At 39.9% G+C, this 25,587-nt stretch overlaps 1 protein-coding gene across 4 annotated transcripts in view; it reads left to right on the top strand.

Annotated features, from left to right (window-relative positions):
• The window catches only part of LOC121906286 (neuroendocrine convertase 1-like), a 185,078-nt gene that overhangs the window by 121,584 nt on the left and 37,907 nt on the right, over positions 1–25,587 (top strand). For all 4 annotated transcript variants that reach the window (XM_042425076.1, XM_042425077.1, XM_042425075.1 and 1 more), the window contains one exon: positions 9,542–9,655. In XM_042425076.1, coding sequence (XP_042281010.1) covers positions 9,542–9,655 — 114 coding nt within the window. The remainder of the gene's footprint in view (positions 1–9,541; positions 9,656–25,587) is intronic.

The raw sequence follows: 25,587 nt of genomic DNA, 5'->3' as shown, positions 1-25,587 counted from the left end.
TACAAACGAAGAGCAAACTATAATATTAGACAAATACGAAGAAGTTAAACACATAATTCAGGCTAAAGGCAACACAGTTGCTGCTGCCAAATGCAGGAAGGACAGCTGGCAAAAAATCGCAGACTGTGTGAATGTGTAAGTTAATAGGCTTATAATATTACTGCCCCATCATTAGGGAACAAGTAGATCTGATTGTAATTACATTTGTGTATTCCATTAAATCAGTGTATTGCTTAGATGTATTCTTATGGTGTGTATGACAATTTTAGCCTTATTCTTTCAGCTGCAACCCCAGCATTGTCGAACGGACTTTGGAGCAAATAAAAAGTAAATATAAATACATAATTCAAAGCATTAAGTAGGCTCACTTTCTATCTTACAATCTTATAAATACAATAAGTACAAAGCTTTAGTGCTTCAATCAGTCTCTGTTTTAGGATATCGGTATACAAAAGCACAATGAAATGGCTTTGACATTGCTTGCAGCCAACAGGAAAAAAATGAAATGAAGAAGACAGGAGGGGGCCCCCCTACACCGGAGTACACTCCTGCTGAGGAGCTGGCCTTCTGTAATAATGAGGGTTGCCCCTTAATGGAAGCTGACTGTTTTTGCTCAGGTCCTCCGCATCACCCACAGCATACATAAAAGTACAAAGTAACACAAGGCAATGCATACAGTCTGCGGGACTGTAAGCGCATTACTCCAACTCATCGCACTGGCAACATACGGCTCAAGAGGCTGACACAGATAAGTCATTCCCTCCAACGAGAATCTATATCTTTCATATAAAAAAATCATCAGGGAAAGCCAAAAGGTTTTGCCGATCTCTGAGCACTCTTGCCCTCCTAAGAGACCCTCTTACGATCCGTGCACTGAGCTCCATGGAAAGAAGTGAACCACCATTGTAACCGTGAAAACCCAGGGTTAAACCTGAAGATACCTCGCTAACGCCAAATCCTGCTGCGTAATACAGGCCTCTGGTCAGAGGAGAGCCGATCGGTTTGTTGACATCTTTTGTGGCTCCGTTTAAGTTCCTCCAGTAATAGATGTTGCTCTCACTTGCATCCTTTTTGTCTCTGTTGAATTCAGGCGTGTCGTAGCCGTGGGTTTTGTGGGTGTTGCAACACCCACACTTTCACAGAAACACGATTCCACCCCCCACTTTTAGTCACTGATGAAACAAAACACATGAAAATCTATTGGTCATGTTAGATTGATTGAACAGCCGTCCAGCCAATCACAGCCATTTGACCAACCCCTCAGGCCAGGGAGGAGTAAACAGTTGAAGTACAGTAAAGTTACCTGCATGCATTCAGAAATGGTGCTTCTGTCACTCATAAACACACTTCATCTTATCGTGTATCATGAATGAAATACAGAAAAAGAGAATTAAAGTCTTATTCTTTATATTTTTGTGAAAAGCCTGTTTTTTTAACATAATAAAAAGTCTAAAGTCATTGGTTAATACTATGATATCTGAATGCTGGTGTATGTAGTATTTTGGGGTGAAGGGTGTGGTGCTACAATATACATTTTGACTTCAATATTGTTTGCATATGGTGGTAAAGAAACTGTAGAAATGTATGGCATTCATTTTGATTTGCCAAGTTGTGGAGACTAGAATGGGGGCTGAAGGGAGGGGGGGATTGCGGTGCTCATGTTCCACCCCTAGAACCCCCACACTTCTAAAATCGCTGCTCCACCCCTGGTTGAATTTTTTGATTTTCATTTCTTTGATCTCTCTAGAGAGCTTCCCCTGCATGTCTTGATTAGCCTTGAGAAGGTCATTGAATTTTTCTTCATTTCTGATTGCTTGGGATACAGACAGTTTTTTCTCATCAATTTATTTGTCCAATTCATCCAGGGTTTTTTTTAAGTTGGCCAACAAGCAGATTCATAAGGTCAAAGCATACTTATTCAAGATTGCAGATGAGTTTTGATTCGCTGAAGGCCTCTTGATTGTTTTTTCTCACCCTAATGGTGGAACATGATTGTCTAATTACATCAGATGTGTTACTAGGGTGTGGCCCAAATAACATACCAGTGCCAATATACTATTATTGTTGATCTTGAAGAAGGCCTAAGAGATATGCATATGGAGTCAGAGTGTGCAACACTTTTTTCCTGCTCTCATGTACAAATACATGAACACCAGAGCTGGGCTATATGACTTATAAGTGATATTATATTACCTAATATTATTAACATACCTGTGAAACACTCTTTGGCATTTTAAAGCATGCCTTTCGACATCGGCTAATCTTTACCCCGTGTAATGTGGGATTCAAAGTCATTCAGATGTTTGTTTCATTACTACATCATTAACTGCTTCAGCATAGCGGCTGTGGCTCAGGAGGTAGAGCGGGTCGTCCACTAATTGGCGATCGGCAGTCCGATTCCCTCCAGTCCACATGTCGAAGTGTCCTTGGGCAAGATACTGAACCCCAAATTTCTCCTGATGGCTGTGCCATCAGTGTATGAATGTGTGTGAATGGTTAGTTCCCTCTGATGGGCAGGTTGGGACCTTGTATGGTAGCCCCTGTACCCATTCAGCATATGAATGTGTGTGAATGGGTGAATGTGACTAGTAGTGTAAAAGCGCTTTGAGTGGTCGGAAGACTAGAAAGGTGCTACACAAGTACAGTCCATTTACCATTTATTTATCTTCTTGCTCTACAAAGATGTAAAGTTATGTTGTATGCCAGAACAATATTTTAATGTTATCAACTTTTGATATAATCAAAATGACAATATATATATATATATATATATATATATATATATATATATATATATATATATATATATATATATATATATATATACATACATACACAATATACATGCATATAAAGACACTAACATACACATGTGTATTCAATATCCGTCATAGAAACACACATATCACATATGCACATGCATGCATTAGACACATACACATACAAACTGTCCACGGTCTCAGAAACACACACACACGCGCATGCTCGTGTACACATGTACTCATTAACTACGGAAATCAAGGCTGCGCTGGTGGAGTGTATTTAAAGGAGATTGCAGGCATGCAGTTATTGGACTTGGCCTAATTGATAAACCCATTAGTAACACTTGTTCAGATAACATGGGAGGAATCTCAGTCTGCTCACAGTCACTCCAAATGGGTTCACTTAGGCTTAGAGTGCAGCACATTAAGAGAAGATTACAGAGCGATGTGGAGCGTCTTACTAGTCCACGCCTCGCTACTGTGAGATTAATAGAGACCAACTGAGGACAGCGACCGAGGGAACATTTGACTCTGATACTCCACAGGGTGGGGACACTGTATGTGTGTGTGTAGTTGTGCACCAATGGGTGTTCTGTGTGTTTGTATGAATGTGAGCACTGGGTTTGGCTGTACTGTATGTGTGTGTGTCTACATGTGTTTTTTGTGTAGGTGTCATGTAGTGGGTGATCAGCTTTCTTCTGTGAATATATGCGCATAGTGTGTGTGTGTCTTTGCCTCTGCTCTTCATGTTTGTCTCTATATGTGGGTAGATCTGTGCTTCTTATTAAATTTATATCCACATGTGTGTTTGTGTGTCTTTCAACTAAAGCTGCGAGTGTCCGGGATGAGACAGTGGGGTTTGAACTGCTGCTTGTCTTGTACCAACACATTATACCCTGCTGACTAACAAGCCTGACTGTTAGTGATATCTCCTTCAGTTACTGTTAAAATAAAAAAAAAAAAAGAACAAGAAAACTGGATACGCTGAGCTTCACTCAAGCAAGTATCAGGGTGAATGCAAATGCCTTGATTTGTTTTGGCTGCAACTATCCATGATGCACAATGAAGTGAAGCCTATTACTGAATTTAGAGTTTAAGCTGATGATAGCTTCTATTTTATGCTACTCTTCATGTTTTAAATTTGAACTTTTCAAGCCACAACATAACAAATAGTGTATACTAATAATTTTCAACAGTATTGAGGCCATAAAACATTTAATGCTTCAGTGGAAATTGGATACTGTAGAGTCTGATAGGGTAAGAATTACTAGAATACAATTAAAACAAGACTAAGAGTTATGTTAACGTGGTTACAATAATAATGCTAACATGCTGATGTTTAACAGTTATAGTGATTGCCATGTTCACTGTTTTAGTTTAGCATGTTAGCATGCTAACATTTGCTAATAACCACCAAACCAAAGTACAGCTGATGGGAATGTCATTGTTTTTACAGATATTTGATCATAAACCAAAGTATTGGAAAAATGTTGGAGGCATATGTGGGGAACCTGAATGTTTTTCACTCTACCTCTAGCGCCACCATGAAATTGAGTGTGATTCCAAGGCAGGATTACCAAAGTCATTAGGATATATCCTCTGGGAACCATGAATGTCGGTACAGAATTTAATGCTAGTCCATCCACTAGATGTTGAGACATTTCAATATCTACTGGATGGACTTTGTAAACTTTGAGCTTCTGTTGGCGCTAGATGAAAAGCCAGGGGAACACCAAAGTCAGTAGGCTTCATCCTCTGGAGACCTCTGCATTGTTCAATGCGTGTTGTTTTAGACATAAAATACAATCCACAAAGTCCAGTTTTAGTAAAAGTTTCATGAGTTTGAAGGCTTCTCAGGTGCAGGGAGTTATAATACTCTGGGAAGTTATCATTGTGGCAATCATTTTATCTTTCTTTAACAGTGGACACCTCTGTGTTGGCATCCCCACTATGTTGCCAAGCCTGGTCTCATCCAAATGAATGAGGGTTGTATGATTTTTTTCACACAGAGGTAAAGTCGGTTTGAAGATGATACTGACTGGCTGATATCTACTTTGTAAAGGGCAGTTTTTGGTTAAATGATACACTGCTCCTTCTGTATGTTACATATGTCCTTCTGTCTGTACTACTTGCAGCATTTGCAAACATACAGTCTATTGTGGTAAAAAGTAATATGTGGCTTGAGCTTCATACAGAATTCAATTTTCGATGGTTGTTTACTAGAAAAAATGTTGAGTGTGATGCCTCTAAATGATTGGGAGCTGACAGTGTTTTCCTCCGGGTCCTGATTCCTCTCCCTCTCTTTCCTCACCCCTCCATCTTTCTGTCCCCTCGATTGCCCATCTTTGGCGTTCTCTCCCCTGGGCTGGACACTTTGTCCTTGCGCTCCCTGTCTCCTCCTCCTCCTCCTCCTCTCTGCCTGGGCCCAGTGTGAGTGATAAATTATTCGTGGGCATGCTCTGAGGGCCCAGGGCTGCTCATTCCTGCACACAGAGGACTAGCATTGATCCGGCCTGTGGTTCAACTTAATTGGAAACCCAGTTACACCAGCTACAGACACACTCCGACACACACAAACACAGCGCACACATGCACAAACATGCACTTGCAGACTTGCTACGTACTGTAAAGCCCCATTAATACACACATATGCACCGTTATACGGCAATACACTCATGTATAGGTGCGTTGACATTACAAATGTCAACATAATTACACAACACACACACACACACACACAGGCAATCCCCATATGTATTCACACATCACAGTGTTACAGAATTAACATCTGCCTAAGTATCAGCTATGCACTGTACGTTTTATGATTTAACATTGCTCTTATACAAACTGTAGCAGTGCATAATACAGTAATGCAGTATTGTGCACACGTGTTATATACGGGAACACACCTACTGGATACACACACATTGATTAAAAATCAGAAAAAGTGCACAATCTGACACACAAGGACAAGCAGATGGACACAAACCTCTGCACACACACACACACATGCACACACACTTTATAGTCACTAAGCCTGCATTCTAAGCAGCACTAAAGAGGAGTAACAGTCCACAGTGGAGCAATATGGAGGCCCAGGGTTATCGATTGGACTGAGACACTGACTATCATACAGCTAATAGATTACATCAGACACATCGAAGCGGCCCAGTCAATCAGGCCTGATCCTATTAACTGGGGATTTGTAAACAGTTGTGTGCTCACTGTGACGGCTGCTGGGCTGCTTTGTGAGCCTTGGTGAAGGGATGAAGGCTGTAAGGGTCTGGAGGAGGCTCATATATTGTTGCACTCTGCCCCTGTAGTCTCTCATTAGCTGCAGCCCAGCCCTGTCATGATCATGTGTGCGCCGGACAACATGCTTTTTTTTTTTTGTCTTTGTTTTAACTGTGATGTCAGATGTCAGTTATTCTCCCAGTTGTTCAGAAGAAGACATTTTCTGCTGCTTATATTTTTAGAGTAAAAAAAATGTACATACGTTTAATGATGTGTTCAGAGCATGATTTGGGTGTTTTCTTTGACTGTCACATTACCTGAGGTTTTGCCTAAAGTGAGTCACCTGTAGGTGCACAAGAAAAATCAGTCTCCAATTATCCTTCAGAAACATTTCAGCTTGAAGGCTTGGTCAGACCACCATTTAAAACAATAAAATTCATTCATTTCAGGGGAATCGCAAATTAAATCTACGCAAAAATTTCACATGGAGTTCATGTTGTGACGCAAATTTGCTCAATTGACACGGTGCAAGATGTTTTCATTGGTTCTGACCTTTTAGGGAATGGAGAGCCGGAGAGTCAAACATAGAAGAAGCTATCATATTAGCGTTGTTGCACCATCCACTTTTATTTAAAACCTCCTCCACTTGAGTACGTGCCCCATAAAAGAGGCTTGGTTTACAGACAGAAGCTGACAGTACAGCTCCTTAATAAAGTGTTTTAACTTATTGTCTGGTTGGCAACCAAGCTAGGTCATGAAATTGAAGAGCTATTGTATAGAGCTAGCATATTACCGGTTTTCTCACCAGCTATAGTAGTTCACCAACTACCCCTGCAAGAAGTCAAGTGAAACCCTATAAATTGTACTCCAGACATTGCTGGTGAGAACTGTTGATTTGGTTTGTTGGGTTTTACTTGTTGACAATACCAATCGTGTGTAATTTCATCAGTGCAGTAAATAATACTTGTGTTTACCAGGTTGGTATATTGCTTTTCCAATGCTTACCAACAAAAAGTTGAAATAACTTTGCAAATGCATCACCACATGCTCCATCATCATGCTGTGGTTGAAATATGGAGAAAGTTATGTATTTTAGACATTTTTCGCATCTATATCTTTTGGTTAACGGCAACATTACGTGTGAGGACAGGTTGATTTAAACCAAGATTTGATATTCTAAAAGCACTGAAAAAGGTTTATATTATAAAATCATTATCATTCATATATATATGGTTTTTAATTAGTCTCAAAAAACATTTTTACATGCACAGGTTTTGAGACTAATTAAACACCATACATGTAGCAAGTCAAAAATAATTAGGGTGATTATTAAATAGATATTGACTGCAGTAAACAACACCTACTTCTAGAAATCATATTAAAGCATCTTCTGCTGTAGCTCATACCATGAAGTCCGTGTTGCATGTTAATAGTGCCTTTGTAGGGTTTTTTTCAGCCAAACTAAAACCAACAGGAGGAGAAAACACATGCTTTAGCATTGATACAAAGAGCTAGTGCAGAGAGAAAAAGTGCCACCTCTATGTGGAAGAAACCTCACAAGTTAACAGCTCAGTTCATCTTAAGTCCATTACAGCAAAAGCAATACTTCTGTTTAACCAGCGCTCTGGTAGATGCTGGTCGTGGGGTTTTCAGATTAATTTCGTGGCCTAAACCTATTCACATGTCCCTTCAGGGGTTGTGCGGCAAAGAGGAGTGAGAGAGAGATAGCAGTAAACTGGGTTCTCAGCCAACAGTGTGTTTTTAAGAGCAAAACGACTTTTCCAAAATAAATAGATCTGTGTCGTGGACTGCTAGGAGAGAGAAAAGCCCTCGGTTCAATAATTAATTCCCGAGTCGAGGGTTTTGGAGAGCCGCTGATTGGGCTGATTTTTTTTTTTTATTCTGTTATGATACAAAGAGGCCGTTTGAAGTAATTTGTCCCAGAGAGAGCGGCTTGGAATACCATACATGCTTTGATTTAGCAAAGCAAATTTAATTTTGTTTGCTTTATGCAAACCAGCCGGGGCCGCGGGGCTTTCTCTGATTCCACCAGAGGGGTGATGGTGGTGGTGGTGGTGGTGCTGATGATGGAGGTGGGGGAGTGCACACAACAGAATCATGCTGCTGCTGCTGCTAATATATAATACAGAACGCACACTCATACACACAGACGCATGCAGTGTGCAGCAACAGTTCAAAAGTACAAAGCCTATCCCCCCCCCCCCCCCCCCCCCCCCCCACACACACACACACACACACACACACACACACACACACATTCCCTTTGAAATCAAAGCTTAAAATAATTGTTTGTGCATTGTGTTTTGTTTCACTCTATCCGTCTATTATTAGTGTTACTGGTATTATTCCTATCGTTGTTTTAGCTGCCTGCTCTCGCTGCATGCCGCGGTTTTGTTTTATGCCGCTAATGAAAGCTTCTCCCCTTGCTTTTGTTCTGCTTCATTTTTTTTTGTTTTGTTTTTTTTTTTTCAATACGTGAATGGCATACATCTGTTTATATGTGTGCCTGATATTTCCTGAGATGTTAACACTCAACAGCACAATAATGAAGAGGGTACTTGTGATTTTGTTTTTTAAAGGGCTTCTCTTCACATCTTTGTGCAGACATTCGTCATACAGTAAAGCTATGAAGATATACCTTAACATGTGGCTGAGAAGACATGCATGATGTATTGCAGTTTTGTCATTAATGATTGGAGAATTTAAGACTAACTGTGTTGCACACCTTTAATTACCTCAGCTATGCTCTTCAGTGCAGGAGAAACAACTGTCCGTGTACAGATGTGGAGGCGTTTCTTCTCAGACAGAGAAAAAGCTGTCCAGAATGGGTGGCCAAGCAGTTTTCTTATACTCCATTCAAGTCATTTTCTTAGGGAACAATAATGAGTGGATAAAGCAGAAAAACCCAATTTCCTTTATGCTTTTTATATCCTGAAAAAGCCCTCGTTGACGACCCTTTGGTCTTTTGTTATAGAAAACTGAGCTAATATCCTCCAGCTCTCGCGCAGTTTAAAGGTCTTAATTGGATTCCATTAGTATATTGCTTGACATGACACTTGAGTCCGCTCTATTAGAATTCCCCTGCCTGGGATTAAAAAGAAGACTTTTTCTACATTCGACTCTCTAGGCTCTTTTGTTAAAGTCTCCAATATTCTTTGTTGGATTCACAGTTTTTTAGTGACACCATTATTAAAACTGTAAGCTTGACTTAAACAGGTTCTTTTATGTCTAGAGGACCTGCAGTAAAAGGTATGGCAGTGTCTCATCGCAGCAGTTTATGTATCAATAAACCGTAGTATTCATACGGTATATGTTTTACCTGATAGAATGTGCTGTAAGCCCCATAAAACAGTCCTCCAGCTTCTCTCTGCACAAGACTAGAGTACATGCGGAGTTCCCTGCAGGTTTCTTTTCAGAGTATCACACAGAGTTGAAGTGTTTCCTCTGTGGTTTCAGTTGGTGTAGAACACGGGCCGAAGGAAGGATGTGTTTGATGATATTCTGTTTCATGTCTCTTGCCCCAGTCATGAGCTGACGTGGAGGGATGTTAAGCATCTGATTGCCAAGACAGCGAAGATCCCCAACCCCAAAGAGTCTGGGTGGAACATCAACGCAGCAGGATTCCATGTTCACCATAGGTATTGTGCTGAAACTGTTTTGCAAATGGTCATATACACTCTAATAGCATATGTTTATATGTATATACTGCACACAACTGCAGTACAAGACATCCATACAAACATCCAATGGTTTTGAATGCAAATGTGGTATTAGTGGGATTACATTTAACCTTATCAGTCCATCAGCATTCTGCCTCTCACTTTTCAAGTGAGGCTCACATGAAAATTAATTGTTGTATGAGTTAATTAATTTACATATCCATAGTCTTTTTCCGTAGGAGCAAATTGAGCTACCATGTTGGCCTTTACCTACCACTGCTTGTTGCTATGGCTATCCGAGCAACATCTGAGGGCAGGAAAGCTGCTTTTGTAAACAATTCTAGGTGATGACCTTTGACCCCTTAACTTACTTACTTTGAGTAAAGGTTTGTTGCACTTTTTAAATTTTATTAGTTACGACGTTATGCCCATAGTTGCTGATTAGTTTGATAATGCATTTTGTGACTGAATTTTATTATGTAAACCTAAACTCTGCATGCAAATAATCAATCATAAATCTTCAGTTCACCTATTTACATCAATTGTTTCTTAATTTTGTAACAGCCCTTGTTAAAAAAAGAATAATACATCCATATTTGAAGCTGGGGTAATGAGAGAGCTTGAGAGGAAGATTAACAAAAATACTTTAAACTGGGACTGACAGGGTTAACTGGATTACAGAAACTGATTAATGGTGATTATTAGCCATGCTAGCAGCGTGGCTCCAGAGATGGCAATGTCAGTCTGTCAGTTGGTCCACCACTTTGGTACCGACCAAAATATCTAAACAGGTACTGGATGGATTGCCATGAAATTTTGTACAGGTGTCCATGGTGCTCAGAGGATGAGTCCTACTGGCTTTGGTGATCCCTTGACTTTTCATCTAGCACCACCATGAGGTTCGCATCTGTGGTTTAAGTGAAATGTCTTGACAATTGTTGGATGGTTTGCAATGAAGTTTAGTTCAAACGTCTCCCTCAAGATGAATTATGATGACTTTGGTGATTCCATGGTCTAGAGCTATCATCAGCTCAAAACTTGAATTTGTCTACTTATGTGACCAAAGTATTATATACATGACCAAATACCTGCAAGATTAAAGACTAAACTAAGATCGTAGTTTAGATGGTAAACTTTATACTTGCTAAACATCCCCATGTTAGCATTGTCATTGTGAGCATGTTAGCATTCTGACATTAGCTCAAAGCACTGCTGTGTGTGTGTGGTGCATTGAATAGGTGTGACTGCTTACAAGTAGGTGTAAGCGTATAACTCATGTTTGCTCACCTAAATCACCTTTAGGTCCCCTGAACATTTCTGGACTACACATTTCAAGCCACTTTAGCACTAAACTGTTAAAATCCTTGCTTAAATTAATCATTTTAAAGTGGAGTTTACAGTATCACCTTCCACTTATACTGTAGATGCCACGTTTCACACAGACACCACTTTTATGTGCACACACACTTGCACACTCTCCTCATGTAAAGTGCTTCAACCACAAAAAGCAGCAGTCTGTTTTATGACAGGTGATCTTGTCCAGGGAGGAGTGTCATTGTAATCCTCTAATGTTATTATCACACCCACAGCGTGTCTGAGTGTCCGTACCTGCTCTGATTTATACACAGAAAGGCTGGAGGAAATGGAGCTTCTCCCTCTGAATGTATGAAGCATGAATCTAAGAGAGAGAGAGAGAGAGAGAGAGCCCTGCTCCTCCAGACATCGTATAAACGCTTTTACAATGTCAGCCGTGTGATGACACGTCGGTAATCAGTCATAGCGTTTGTGATGTTTTTCCTCTGCTCTCTGTCTCACTCACCTTAAAATTTCATTTCTTCATCCTGGCTCTAACTCACTCTCCTCACCCCTCTTTGTAGTTCCTTTACCCATTCTTCCTCTCCCTATTCTTGCTATTATTCTCTCCTGCTCCCTTGCTATTTCTCTTTCTTCCATCCGTTCTTTCGCAGCATGCCGTGTCATAAAATAGATTGTAATTACTGTGTTGCTGTGAGAAGAATGGATTAATTAAAATATAATGATGCCGATCACACCAGCGGGCGTCTGTTGAAATCTGTCCATTTAGGGGCTGTGGCAGAGGACTTGTAATGCCCTGATCATACTGCAGCGGCCACGCTAATTATGAAGAATGGTTTATTGCACGGGCAAGGACGGATGGACTAGACAATGCAATGAGCACAGGGTCACTTACCATCAATGAGGTTGTTACAATACATTTAAGATTAGATATGATATCTGTAATGAGAGAATCCATGTTTAAGAAAATTGAAGATAATGCTGGATGCATGGTTAGTGATGAAGGAGAGAAGATGGAGTTTTTTGATGTGTGTGTGAGGTTAGATTTTCTTGGAGTCTAAACAGAGACAGACAAGATATAAATGTGGGTTCTGTGGGTGTATGTTGTGTTGAGGGTTGTACTCTTATTTGATAGTCTGTGGTTTGATTTGTTGGATAAAAGTCTAATATTTTCATGTAAAAGAATGTATATTTTTCTACACCTTCAACAGTGATTCAGCCAGTTTATGAAAGCTTAGTGGTGGGTAATTCCCCAGAAAATTTCTCTGGCACACAGGAAGTGACACATTTTATGTTTCTGGCAGTTTGTTTGGAATAAAAAATTTTTAAAAGGAAGCATAACGCTAGCGTGATCAGTGATAACCAGCATTTGTTACAAAAGATTTCACCCTACAGATTTTCACAAATTGCTGCTTACTTCTTTTTTCAGTTAGAAGTGCAGAGCAAGACCAGTATTGAAATATGAACTTGGAGTCAAAGATGGAGTCAAAATGAAAGTGATACTGTAACTTTTGCTTAACAGCTTTGACCACAAGTTACACTTACGGGTAAATGCTAAAAAAAAATGTGCAGCACAAGTGGCATATAGTCTTGAGTAAATGTACTTAGTTACTTTCCACCACTCAGCTGGTGGTGCTCTATATTGAAATTGAACATATCCATCAAAACAACACATTGGAAAACAATATAACCCAAAAACACAGCAACAGAAGATCTACAGACTGGGAAGTTGTAGGCTGAAGCTACAGGTTTTTACTTGAAAACCAACAGTACATTTGTCCATCTCTATTTTCAGTGGAGGATTAATCCACATTTGGTGCTCTAGTGAGTATTTACTGCAGCAGGATGGTGTATGTGGGACTGACTCAAAATCGACTACAGTGCCCATGTTAATGGCAGTGAAGGAACATTATTTCTTCTCTCAAAGTGCACGTACTCTTGCTTTAAATGAAAAAAAAAAATGGAGATGATGGAGATGTTGAGTATTACCTCTTTAAAAGTTTCACAGGGAGCATGTGTGCATTGAGGGCAGATGGTTGTAGTGAAAGGAGCAACTGCCTGGCTTTGTAAAAGCTGAAAGAAAAATAGCTGTCTTATAGACGTTTGGTGCGTTGGTGTGTATTTGTATGTATTGTATGAATGTGTGTTTGGGGATTTGGGGGGTTGTTTGGTGAGTAGATGGGGTTTCCTGCTTCCCAGAGTTTCCATCTGTTTGACCTCCATATAGACCGGGAGCTTTAGAAACTCTGATGTCAGGGAGCGACTCTCCCCCCCCCCCTCCCTAACTCCCACCACCTCAGCTCCCACCGCCATGGCGACAATAAACATGTCAGCCGCCACACGCCAGAGCAATCTGCAATCAGATTTACTGTGCATGAAATATGGTGGTGCTTTTATTGGTCCAAAGACTTGTCACTCATAATTTATAGGCTGTTGCCAGGCCGGCTGTGATGTCAGCGAGCTCCCAGCACCCTCAGGAGAATCAGAAGAGAGAGAGTGAAAGAGATAGGGGTCTGAGGCATGGTGGTGGTGGTGGTGGAGTGGTGGTGGTCGGGTGGGGGATGGAGATATAAGATGACAGAATATTTGTGAATTTCTGTGTGTGTGTGTCAGAGAGAAAGAGAGAGAGGAGAGAGAAAGGGAACGAGGGAGAAAAGGTGATTGAGATGGGTGAAAAGAGGGAAAAAATAACACGCATCCATCCTGTTCCTCTCTGTGGTGAGTTTATCAGGTTGAGGGAGTGAAAGTGTCAGTTTTTCCACGGCCTGTACAAATGGAACACCCTCTCCTCTCCTCTCTCCTCTCTCCCCTCCTCTCCTCCGGCGTTGCACTGTATCCTTTGAACACTGACACCTATTGATCACATGGTCGGCGGAGGAAAGGAAAAAAAAAAAAATGAATTTGCGATTCACATCTCCACTTGAAGCCTCTCTGACCCAGAAATAGAAAAGAAGTGGAGAGTCTGGTGTTAGCGGCTTGCACCGGAGGGATGACGTACAGAGAAGAAGCAGAACGTCCAAACAGGCTTAATTTCATTTAATCTCATCTGATAGCATAGGTGAAACTACAGTAATTATCCAGTGGGAGATTTAGATAGAAAATAACAGCGGAGGAATAGATCAAAGAAACGCTGCCCTCTCCGCAAAGACAAAGTGAATATCAAGGAGAATGCATGAGTGGTGTGCATGCAACCATATCTTAAAAAAAAAAAAAAACTGGTATGGCATTAAAAAATGAGATAAGATTCAATCCCTCTTTTGAAAAACGATACTCTGTTCACAGAGAACTATTAGAATGTTTACATTTGCGGCATTTTGTTCCATATCAAAGTAATTAATTGCCTCCATTTTCAAATTAAAAGTACATTACAACACAATTAAGGATGCAAATGAGTCTGAGCCTGTCGCGAGGAGCCAGAAAAAGTGAAAGAGTGACTGCGTTGATGTATGAGGGTTTGCATGCTTTTTTGTGTATTAGGTGTGCCGCAATGGATCATTGTGCATGTGTGTGTGTGTGTGTGTGTATTCAAATTCAACTGTGTGAATTAAGAGCATCTTTAGAGGAATGTGATCTGCTGCCTTTATTGAAGAGGAAGACTCAGTGTTGAAATTACATCAGCACAGGGAAATAAATCAGAGCTCTGCAGTAATAAACAACAGGGTAATTAGGTCACTCTTCCCTCAGTAACTGATAGACCAGAGGGGCAGATACTATGTTATTCCTATTGTGTTAAAGGCTTGTGTCACCTATCATAAACACAACACACACTTTAACACTCACATATTTCTCCATCTCTGCCTCCCTTCCAGGGGCTCTGACCTCCAACGAGCCTGTTCCATGAAAGATGTCTACATCACGCTAGAAACCGCGGACAGTAAAACATAATTTTGTCATAACCTTCCCTCTTTGGAGGGAAAACAGATATAAAAGTATATAGCCTGTGGTTTACTGCGAGTCCCCCTCACCCAGCCTGGCAGCAGCACGCAGGGCTGATGGATGCCGGGCGTCAGCCGACTTTTAATTGCTCGTAAATTTTTGATCCGGGGAAAACGCCACGTTCTCCTTGTCCCCCGGCGACATGGGTGACGGAGCCGCTCAGGAGGGAATAAAAGAGCCTCAGTAGGGAACACAGAGAGGATGGGAAGTAGAGAAAGTGGAATACACAGAGACATACTAACATACTTAGAAAGATACAGGTGTATATCAGGTGCAGGTGCTCCATAGCATATGATATAGAAAACTGTGTGTGCAGTATATGATATCTAACATTACATCTTTTTACTCATGTAGTCAATAATATATTAAAAAATGTCTACATTTGAAAGCAGTAATGTGTCCCTGATATTCTTCTGTCATGGAGTAAGTGGGAGAGTCAGCCTGTCTGCAAACTTAGTCTAGGGTTAGACATTCAATGTTAAGAGCTGACATCCCATGATGCATAATGCTGTTTCAGAGGCTATTTCACCAGAACAAGAACAAAAGATACTGCAGAGTCATAGAATAATATTCCTTCAGTGTAACGCAGCCAGTGTTCCCAGGTGGGACCAACAAAAAGAACCCCAATCAGAGCCCAGCACCCGCTCACTCATTATAAAAGTAGTCAAGTTTTCAATCCTTTCACTTTTTCTTTTTTGTTCTAGCTCCACTCAAAAATATGTTTTTCTTCTTGAATGTTTGAGCTTCACTGTGCAGAATGATGTGCGGAGTTTGATACTAGAAGGCTGTTTTCACCTTCATCTGCTGAAAGTGGAAAGTTTCTTTGCTCAATGAAAATCTGAGTTTTAATGGGCGGGCCTACGAGCAGGATTTGTGACATCACAAGTTGTTTGGAGGCTAATCGTGGTCCAGTATGCAACTTACACATGTGTGATGTGGAAACTTGAAGTTTGCAGTGCAAAAACACTGAGAATGGACTTTTCAGTGAAGTAGGAGACATCTTGTGTCCCGCAGTTAGCAACATTATTGCACATTCATAGATTCTGTATTTTTCAATGAAAAGAAGAAGGAGATGCCATTTTAAGGATTTTAAGCTGTAAGTGGTAAAAAAAAACAAAAAAAACAAACATATCAGTCACACATTATTGTCCCAAGCAGAGTATTTTCATGTCTTAATAAATGTGTGATGAGGATCTTTAAGTATAATTACTTTACAATAATGAAAAAGTTATAATATAAATCATAAAATAAAATAAACCAATTAGATAATGTTATATAAAAGGTGAAAAGTTGTCACTCATATGAACAGATGTTAAGTGTTTGATCACAGAACTGTGGCAGAATAATGATTGGAACAGGGAAAATATTTCAAGTTAGTTGTTAGTTGTAATAAACTGAAATGTTTTTTGACGGACATCAGTTATCGTTCATTGTGTGTCGAGCTGACTGAACTCAGTATTCTGTCAGTCTCAATCTACTCGGATGAGAGGAGGAGACAGTTTATTGAAATTTAGCCTTTTAATTTTTCATCGGTGGAAATCACCCAAATGGCACAAAAAGTGACCCAGATTGCCATAAACCGCCCAATTAAATTAAAAGTAGCTCAATTGAGGGGAAAACCAGCCTATTTGGCAACAGACTGAACACAAAGTCAAAATATAGAGACACAAAGTCAATGTATGAAAGTAACAAAATACATGGAAAAAATGAAGTTAAAAGTTTCAACCTGAACAAAAAAAATTGTGTTATGTAGGCTGTGTTTTGACCAAAAAAACACATCCTTCTCATTCTTATCAGTGTGACCACTGTGTTGGCACAGCCAGAGGGTTCTGGCTGTAAAACAAAAAACACAGAGCTGTGTAGCAAAACAATTTAACCTGGATTCACTTTTGAGCCATGGCAATACAATGTCATGCAACAATACACTGCGGTGGCCAATCAAATATGTGCAAGTGCTCATTACTAATAGATTACTTTACAACATGAACAATGTAATTCTGTTTTCTTTACTGTGTCTGATAAGCCTTAAAGCTAATGGGTGTATCATTCAAACTGGACATATTTCATCTTCTTCCTGTAACATATAGCAATGTGACCACATCAACACAACACTGTACCTTGCACGTTTGTTTGTTTTTTAAAAACTCCCACAAATCACAAAACCTGTATGAGTAGAAGAGGCAGCATTAAAAGTGTGAGGGTCTGAGGACAATTAGAGAATCGACTGGACTTCCCAGTAGGTCTTGCAATCAGACTGATTAACACTCATTAAACAATAAACACACAAGGAATTCATAAACATGGATTTCCAAAACATTTCAGAAATCATAAGTTTTACTATTGGCCTTCAAGAATTGATATTAGTTGACCTCCATTATGTTTGAGTAAAGGGCAAATACTAAGGATGTGTCGCTATAAGATATAGATAGCCCTTAAATTTTTAAATAACAAGAGGCATCATCAAAGGATAAAAATTCTTGCTCTTTTACTCCATTACCTCTGTAGAAACTCACTGCACAAATTGTCTGTGTCAAGCACTTACTGTGGCTACAGGAATAGGGGAACCTTTATCTTACAGGAAACACTAACAGGGTGAAGAAGTGAGGTGCAGTAGCCTGCATTTGCATATACATGCTTCTTTTTTTTTCTCCTTCTGTTACTGCGGAACAGTCCTTTAAGTGCCTGCACAGCATTGACAGTAATGGAGATGAGATTGAAAAATGGGGTTTAAAAACCGTCTCTGCAGACTTGTGACTGTTGCCAAGTCTAACAGATGCTCATCTGATCAATTTCTTACCCCGTTTGTCTTCCTCCTGAGATGAAAGAAAGAAGAGATAAATATGGGTTTATCCCACCATTTGCTTGTTCCTTGCAGTAAAGTCCGACATCCTGCCAAGGATTTTGATTATTTCCTTGTTGCGTGTCAGACTCGGTCCAGCCTCAGATCTGTATCACATTTTTCTCCTTTTTTCTACCTTCTCTTTCTTTTTTTTCCTCTCCTCCTCCCCCTACTGTTTTTGTTGTTCCAGTCTCATTTGGTGGATTTTGGCTCACCAGGTTTGGCCTGATCTCTTCCTCCTCACATCGATCCTTCTTTCTTTTTCCCCCTGTGGCGACCAAATCAAGACACACATCACCCTCAGGTCACCGTCTGAGACAGAGGTCAGAGGTCAAAGGGAGCTTGCCAGGGTCCTGCTCTCCTCTGTGTGTGTGTGTATGTGCGTGTTTGTGTGACAATTACGGTGGTTCTCATCAGACGTCCTGTTTCTATTTCATGCAGACACACACACGCGCCTTCACACATGACTTATACACAATCATTCACACTTGTTATAGTGGAAGGGAAGGAATGAATGATATAAAACATCAACAGTTTTATTATAAAATCATATTTTATTTTACCACCTATTTATTAGTGATATAACTGAATATGAATACTCTATACAGATATGAAAGGGTGAAATGCTCTAAACAGATATGAACAGCATCTAAATTTTTGCAGTGATATTCAAGGTTTTTTTTCACCTGACTGACACAATTTACCACAAACAAAACAGCATTTCCTCTCAGTGAAAACACACAAATATTATTTATAGTCTTTGCATTGATGGCAGGATCTTTGTCCATATATGAAATGTCCATAAATCTATATTGTCGTCGGTACAGTATGAACATGAAATGCTAGTAGTCACAGCTGCATGACTTTCTATTATGCATATTTGCCAAAATGTAAACACATAGGCCATAGGCACAGACATCCTTGGATATTCAGATATTCAGCTGGGTTTATCCTTAATAACCTTTCATTGGTTTTCACTAGATTTGTTGTGCAGTGCAGGATAAAGCTGACCGATGTTACACAGGTGTTATTTTTACCTCATGATCTATATTGAAGCCTGTCACTGCGCAAGACTTGACAGCACAAGGAGAAGAGATGAGCTGAAGTTAGGGACCGTCTCAAAAGTGCATGCCAAGAGAACCTTTCAGATTTTAGTCAATAGCATTATTGTGTTTTTTATACATAGACACTTAAACCAACTTTATTATTTTCATTTACATTTACATTTTGTCATTTGGCTATTATCCAAAGCAAATTACAAGCGAGGCAAGACAATCAAGCGTTAGAGGACAGTGACTCAAAAAGAACAATGAAAAAGAGCACTAGACAGAAGTTTTTTGTTTGTTTGTTGTTCGATTATTAAGGTAAGAAATGACTGGAAGTAGCCAAGTGCATAAGAAATGTCATAAACAACAAGAACGGAGTGCAACAATCAACAAGGTGCTGAGAGGTTAAAGGAGCTCAAGTGTTGAGATATTGAGGATTTTCATCTGGACCTCCCCTGATTGCATTCACAACCTCCTTTTTTAATTAAACAACATTGCCCAGTGAGCTGTAATGCCCTTTTTTGTTAAAATAATAGATACTTTACAAGACCATCAATACATTTATCTGAGCCTCCTTCCATTATATACACAACAAACAATCCTGCGATATGGCCCAATGCAATTCTGACTTGTATTTTCCACCTGTTAAAACATCCCATTTGTTTCCATATTTCCACCCAAATCATTAACAGTTGCACAGCTTTTATTGAAACTCAGTTAAGACTTTTAAGCACTTCAGGTGAAAGTCCAAATACAGATAGGAATACAGACATTTTTAGGAAATATAATATACTGACACATATAGTGGCTTTGTGTTATACCCCTATTATTTATCACAAGTTTAATTTTGGATAAACAGATAAAGAATTGGCCGGTAATGAGAGCACAGATAGCAACAATGTCTGATGAGACGAAGCTAAGAGCGCTACCTATAAAAACAAAGATGTAATCAGGAGGAAAAATTAAGTACAATTCAAAAACATCTTCGCAATAACTAATTAGCACCAAAGAAATAGAAAATAGAATTTAAAGGATATGGCTGGCGATTTTCTATATTTTTCTTATTGTCAAAAAATCTCATGTGCAGAGCCAAACCAACAATGAATGGATCTATTTTCAAGTATTGTGTGTGCATCCAACGCCTGATATATCTCATCCTTCTGTACCGTAGACCTCCATTGTTGTCCAAAACTATTAAATACTTCAATGAGCCGCACCGCTGCACTGGGTGACATGTTCCTTCACCACAAAGAATTTGGGTACGGTGGTAAAATATATCTTTGGACAGTGAGAAAAATATAGAAAAATCATCAGCCATATCCTTTAAAACTTCTGGTATGGGGATGTCCATTTCAGGTGGACATCCAAATACAGAGAGCATTACAGAAAATTTTGGGAAATAAAAGATACTGATACAGATAGTAGCTTTGCATTACACTCGTACTATTTATATAAAGTTTAGGTTGGCATAAACAGATAAAGAATTGGCTGGTAATGAGAGCACAGATAGCCATGATGACTGATGAGACGAAGCTAAGAGCGCTGCCTATAAAAACAAAGACTCAATCAGGAGAAGGAAAATGAAGAAACAAGGTGAGCTCTAAGCAGTGCAATAAGTGATAAGCACCAAAGACAGAGAAAAAAAATACAGACATTGCTTTTCTTACCACCGTAAAGGTCTAATTTAAACATAAGGATAACAGTCATCCAGATTCCCTGATATCACTGTTACAATGTTTCAGAGGCTGACTAACTGACTCCCATACACTCATGCTGTAGGCTGACCGACACACAGACCCACAGCTCGCTTCCAGTGGGCACAAAGGGAGAGAGATGGGTGAGCCTGATCAACCCCAGTAGTGTCAACCCAATTACTCATTCTCTTAAAGGGCTATTAAAACATAATTGCCCGGCGATTTACATCCAAGTTAACGTGGCCCCAAGATAATTTATTATTTTCCATAAGCCCTTTCTTTTGTGTGCCGTTGAAAGAGTGTGGGGGGAGAGAGAGAGGAAGACTGTAATTTCCTGAGTCATGAAGAAAGGCATGTTGGCAGCCCAGTGTAATTGTTTAAACCCCACTCTCAGACACCTTCCAGTCACCCCCTTTTAATCCTCGTTATCGCTCTCATTAGCCCGGGGTCAGGGGTCAGCCGGATCCCCCTAGAAACACAAACACAGCGCTGGGGAGAGGAAGGGATGGATGGTGGGCTGGATGAGGGGACGGGAGGGTTGGGGTGGGGGGAGAGACAGAGATTTTCACTTCAGCACTGGAATGCCTGTATTTGGTTTATCTACCATTTTTGTGAAATAATGTTACTTGCAATTTTTGGACTGAAATCTTTATGGCTGAAGTTTATTTGTAACATCCTATTTATGACACTTGTTAAGTAACATGAAACTGAGTTAACTGAGTCATGGATGAATGCTTTAAGTGATCCAGGGGCAGCAATCAAAAATAGACAAAATGATTTTACCCTGAATTTGAATGAACAATATAGATTAAATGAAAATGTATAAATAGAGATCCGAAGTGATAAATACCAAATCTGAAATCCATCTCAAATAAACCATGAAAAATATTTTTTTTCAGCGAATAGACAGTATCTTTATGTGCTCTTAATGCTGAATTATGCCCCTCTTTTCTACTGTATGACTGTTTACACAGGAGGTATTTCAGCTGCATTTTTCAGTCGCCGTTTCATGCGTGTCTGACGTAACAGATACACTTTTATTTTAATCAATACAGCTGTCTACACATGCCGTGTAATCGCTAGCTTTTCACTGGTGCTGTATGCGCGTAACTGCAACCTGAAGTGTGTTTTAAGCCTCAAGTCTATTTTTATCTGTTTAAAGGAGACTTGTTATGCTTTTCCTTATTTTAGTCACATACATAATATTACAATGTCGGATGTTCATATTAAACGTTGCCATAGAGTCAGATAATGAGGTAAATGTATGTAGAAGTAATCCCTGTGAGCAAAAAGCACTGGCTTCAGACTGCTCCTGATGGTCATCTGCTCCATGCACAGTGCGCAAGTTCACTGCTCCTCTCCGCTAACACAATAACAGTTTTCCATTGTTTTGGGGGTAGTAACATCGAGCCATGATTCGAGCTGGCAAGCTGTGAGTGTTTTTCCATTGCACAGCAGAGCAAAGTAAAATAAATAGTTTACCTGTTGGAGGTGTGCTGGTTGTCTGCAGCTCTTCATCAAACATCATCATCACTGTGGCTGTTTCTGCTTGTACTGTCCCTCTCTGCATTATTTCTAATTGATCCGCTGAACAAATAGCTCCAAATATCTCCATATCTTGTTGTATCAACCTATTTTTAGCACTGCAAACTGAGCTCTGCTAATTCGGTGAGGAACACATTTCATTTACTGTAAATTCTTCACAATAAAAGTCTCCTGTTATTTAGTTATTTAAAAGCTTTTAATATGAAGCAGTAAAGCAGTAAATGTTGGGTTTGCATCGGCAGTAACTTTACATGGCTCTGATATGGCTGCCCCTCCACAGGCTTCCAGAAAGCTGGCCAAATCAGAACAGAGTGGGCTCATCGGGAGGGGGGCCTTAAAGAGACAGGAGCTAAGACTGCCTATTAGAGACAGAGGCTGAACTAAGGGGCTGCATAAATACTGGCCTCTTATACTGGCCTGTAAGATAAATAAGGAGTTTTTTGATCTGCGAACCATACAAAGCTATTCTAGTGGCTTCCCAGAGTAAAAATATAGAGCTGCAGATGAGAATAATAGGTCCCCCTTAACGTGTGTAAGTACAGCTATTGTGTATTGCTGACAAAACACAGGTGAACTACACAGCAGTACTGTTGCTGAATGCATCAAAGCTGCTGCTACTTTTACTAACCAGACATAGAGTAAGTCGGTTTGTTACTGTTTTTCCTAAAGGGATTATATTGGTTGGTTTGAAATAACGTATAAAGGCAAAAAGAAAGTCCACACACTGTAGGTCCCTTTTTCTTAGGCACAGTTTAATGGGACATCCATAAGTGACTTGCTCTAGAGCATGTAGCTCGAAACCTCACTTCTGGCTATCCCATTACACTGCACCCAAGAAAAAGGGAGCTACAGTGTGCGGACTTTCTTTTTTCCTTTATACATTGTTACTTTGATCCAGCACCTGTTTTAAAGTTTTTTGGATGTGCGCATCTGCCACACACTTTTTGATGTGGTTTGAACTAACAACATGAACTAACCGCATTATATAAAACAATACCTGATTCATCTTCACTTCTTAATATCCATTTCCCCCCTATTATGGTATAAGATGCATATTCTCCTGATGCCTTCTTTGGCAGCTCTGATGGAAGTCCAGTTGTAATCTGGTCTGAGGTTTATTTTCAGATGTTTCTTTACAGGTTCCTTGGTATAGAGAAGATTAATAACGCCTACAAGCACAGCATATTACACTAATAATGGTCAATATACCATAAGATATGACAGTGTTGCAGTACAAAAGGTCACCAGTCATGTGACTCATGTTAACTGCTTTTACTTCAGTTGTAACAGACTTGCTCTGGTCCGGCTCACCTCCTCTGATCTGTCTGCAGGGATCACAACCTTGTTTTCCCCCCAGTGTCCCTCTCTAATTGAAGCTAATAAAGATCAATTAAAGCCATTAAGGGCTTTCCTTAAACGAGGGCTGACTGCTAAATACATTAGCGATCTCTCTCTCTATCTTTATCCATATAATACTATAGGTCTCTCTCTCTCTCTCTCTATCTCTCTCACTCACTCCCTCCCTCCTTCCTCATTTTGCATGCACACTGGCCTGTTGGGGTCTGTGGGGGCCAGGGTATTTCCAGGGTCACATCAATGAACAGTACTCCTAGCAGATCTTGGAGCTGACATTCAACCGCTACAAATAAGGCCAATACCACATTTGCATTCATTCTACCATTAGCTAATTCTTGTGATGCCATTCAGTATGTTTCAAGTAACGATCAGCAACGTTATTATAGACAGAGATGAATTTTGATTCATATAGTCAATAGTTTTCCTTTTCATGTGAGCTTTTAAATTAACAGTTGTTAAAATCAGTGTCAGTGTGATATCTCAGTACGAATGAACAGTTTGACTGACAAGTGCAGAAACACCTCCAAAGCTGCAAGTGCTTGAATCAAAAAGTGAGGAACCTGATAAGTACCATTTTTAATGCAAAAAATTAAAACCTCTCAATGGGATTCATGCAAGAACAACTTGTACAAATATATTTCATATTTAGATTTTTCTCTTAGTTACCTCTTAGTTAGGGATCCAGACATGTTGTATGGGTCCTCTACAGATAGATCTCCAAAGGGGGAAAAACATTGTTTGACTTAAGAATTGTAATGCCTCAATCGGAATGAATGAAAGCCTTTTGGCTTAGTGATTAAAACGTTGACCATGAACTGCATGGTCCCCAGTTCATGTTGCATTATTCCCTTCATTTCCTGTCATCTCTCCATTATCAGAATCTCCAATGAAGACATAAAAATTCCCAAAACAATATATAAAAAAAGAATAGTCCAGCCAGGATGACTGCACATACCAGCTCCTATGACATGATCAGTGTAAACTCGCCCCGGTGATTCCAGTGCAGAGAAGTCTGCTATGACAAATGCATTGCTTTTGGACTGGATCAACTGGATTGGATCAAATGGGTGAAAAAGCTAATGAATAAAGTAAATCAGAAAAATCAAATCAAACGTCATGTAATTTTCTAGTGGGGCTACAGTTGGGCTATGATAATTCTTGGTGAGGCTATGGTCACATCTATCCCCACCTGACAGCGTATTATCCTACTGTATTCATCCATTAATGTCACCTTCCCCTGACTGCCTCCCATCTAAATCATGGACCTCTTTTATCGACCACATCTAACTTCATATCAAAGCATGCTTCTTTTTCTCTGTCATGATATGGCTCTGTGGTGACACATGTTGACAGCTGTAAGTATTTTTTTTTTCTTTTCTTCTTTTTAGTCTTGGGTGACTTTATTTTTGTGAATGAAACTTTCCCACAAATGGAGCAGCAAAGGTAGCCTTATAAAGCGAGTTTGGGAGCGCTGATTATTCTAATGATCAAATCTCACAAACACACACCTCCTCATGATCAGGTGGCAATTTGCGGCCAGTTTGCACAGATTGAGAATCGAGTGAATCTGATGTAGAACACCTTTACAAGCAAACCTCATAGTAAAAAGTAAGGCAGGTTTATGATAAGAATATGAAAATGTTCATGCATGAGGCTCAGTGTTTACAACATTTTTTTTTTTTGTCAATATGTAAAAGCCACTGAACATAATGGCATGACACTGACACCCTAGTTTAAAAGACATGGTGGTGCAGTATGTGAGGTTTTACCACTTCACCAATCACCTTTCAGTCTCATAGCCTTCGAATATCCAGTATCACGACAGCAGGGGTCAGAGCATTACTGCACTGTACAACTACTGTAGCACTACAGCACCATTCTTACACCAGACTCAACAGAATACAGGCGATGTGACAGAGCGATAAGAGAGATGAAGGAGAAGGAGAAGTGACCCATTCACAGGACAGCAGGGAGCCTGATGGTGCTACCATGAGCTGTCAACACACTTTATTCAGCTGACTATGTGTGTGTGCACATGTGTGTATTTGAGAGAATGTATGTGGGTATCTCAATGTGTGCATACATGTCATCTCTGTGTGTACAGCACCTGTGAGACCACGCATGAGGGTGTGCTTGTGTGTTACAGACCACGTGTGAATATGTGAGTAAATGCCTTTTGCT

The sequence above is a fragment of the Thunnus maccoyii genome, chromosome 10 (assembly GCF_910596095.1).
Source record: "Thunnus maccoyii chromosome 10, fThuMac1.1, whole genome shotgun sequence".
Classification (NCBI taxonomy): domain Eukaryota; kingdom Metazoa; phylum Chordata; class Actinopteri; order Scombriformes; family Scombridae; genus Thunnus; species Thunnus maccoyii.
The sequence above is the reverse complement of the archived record's forward strand: the minus strand, read 5'-3'. Positions and strand labels throughout refer to the sequence as shown.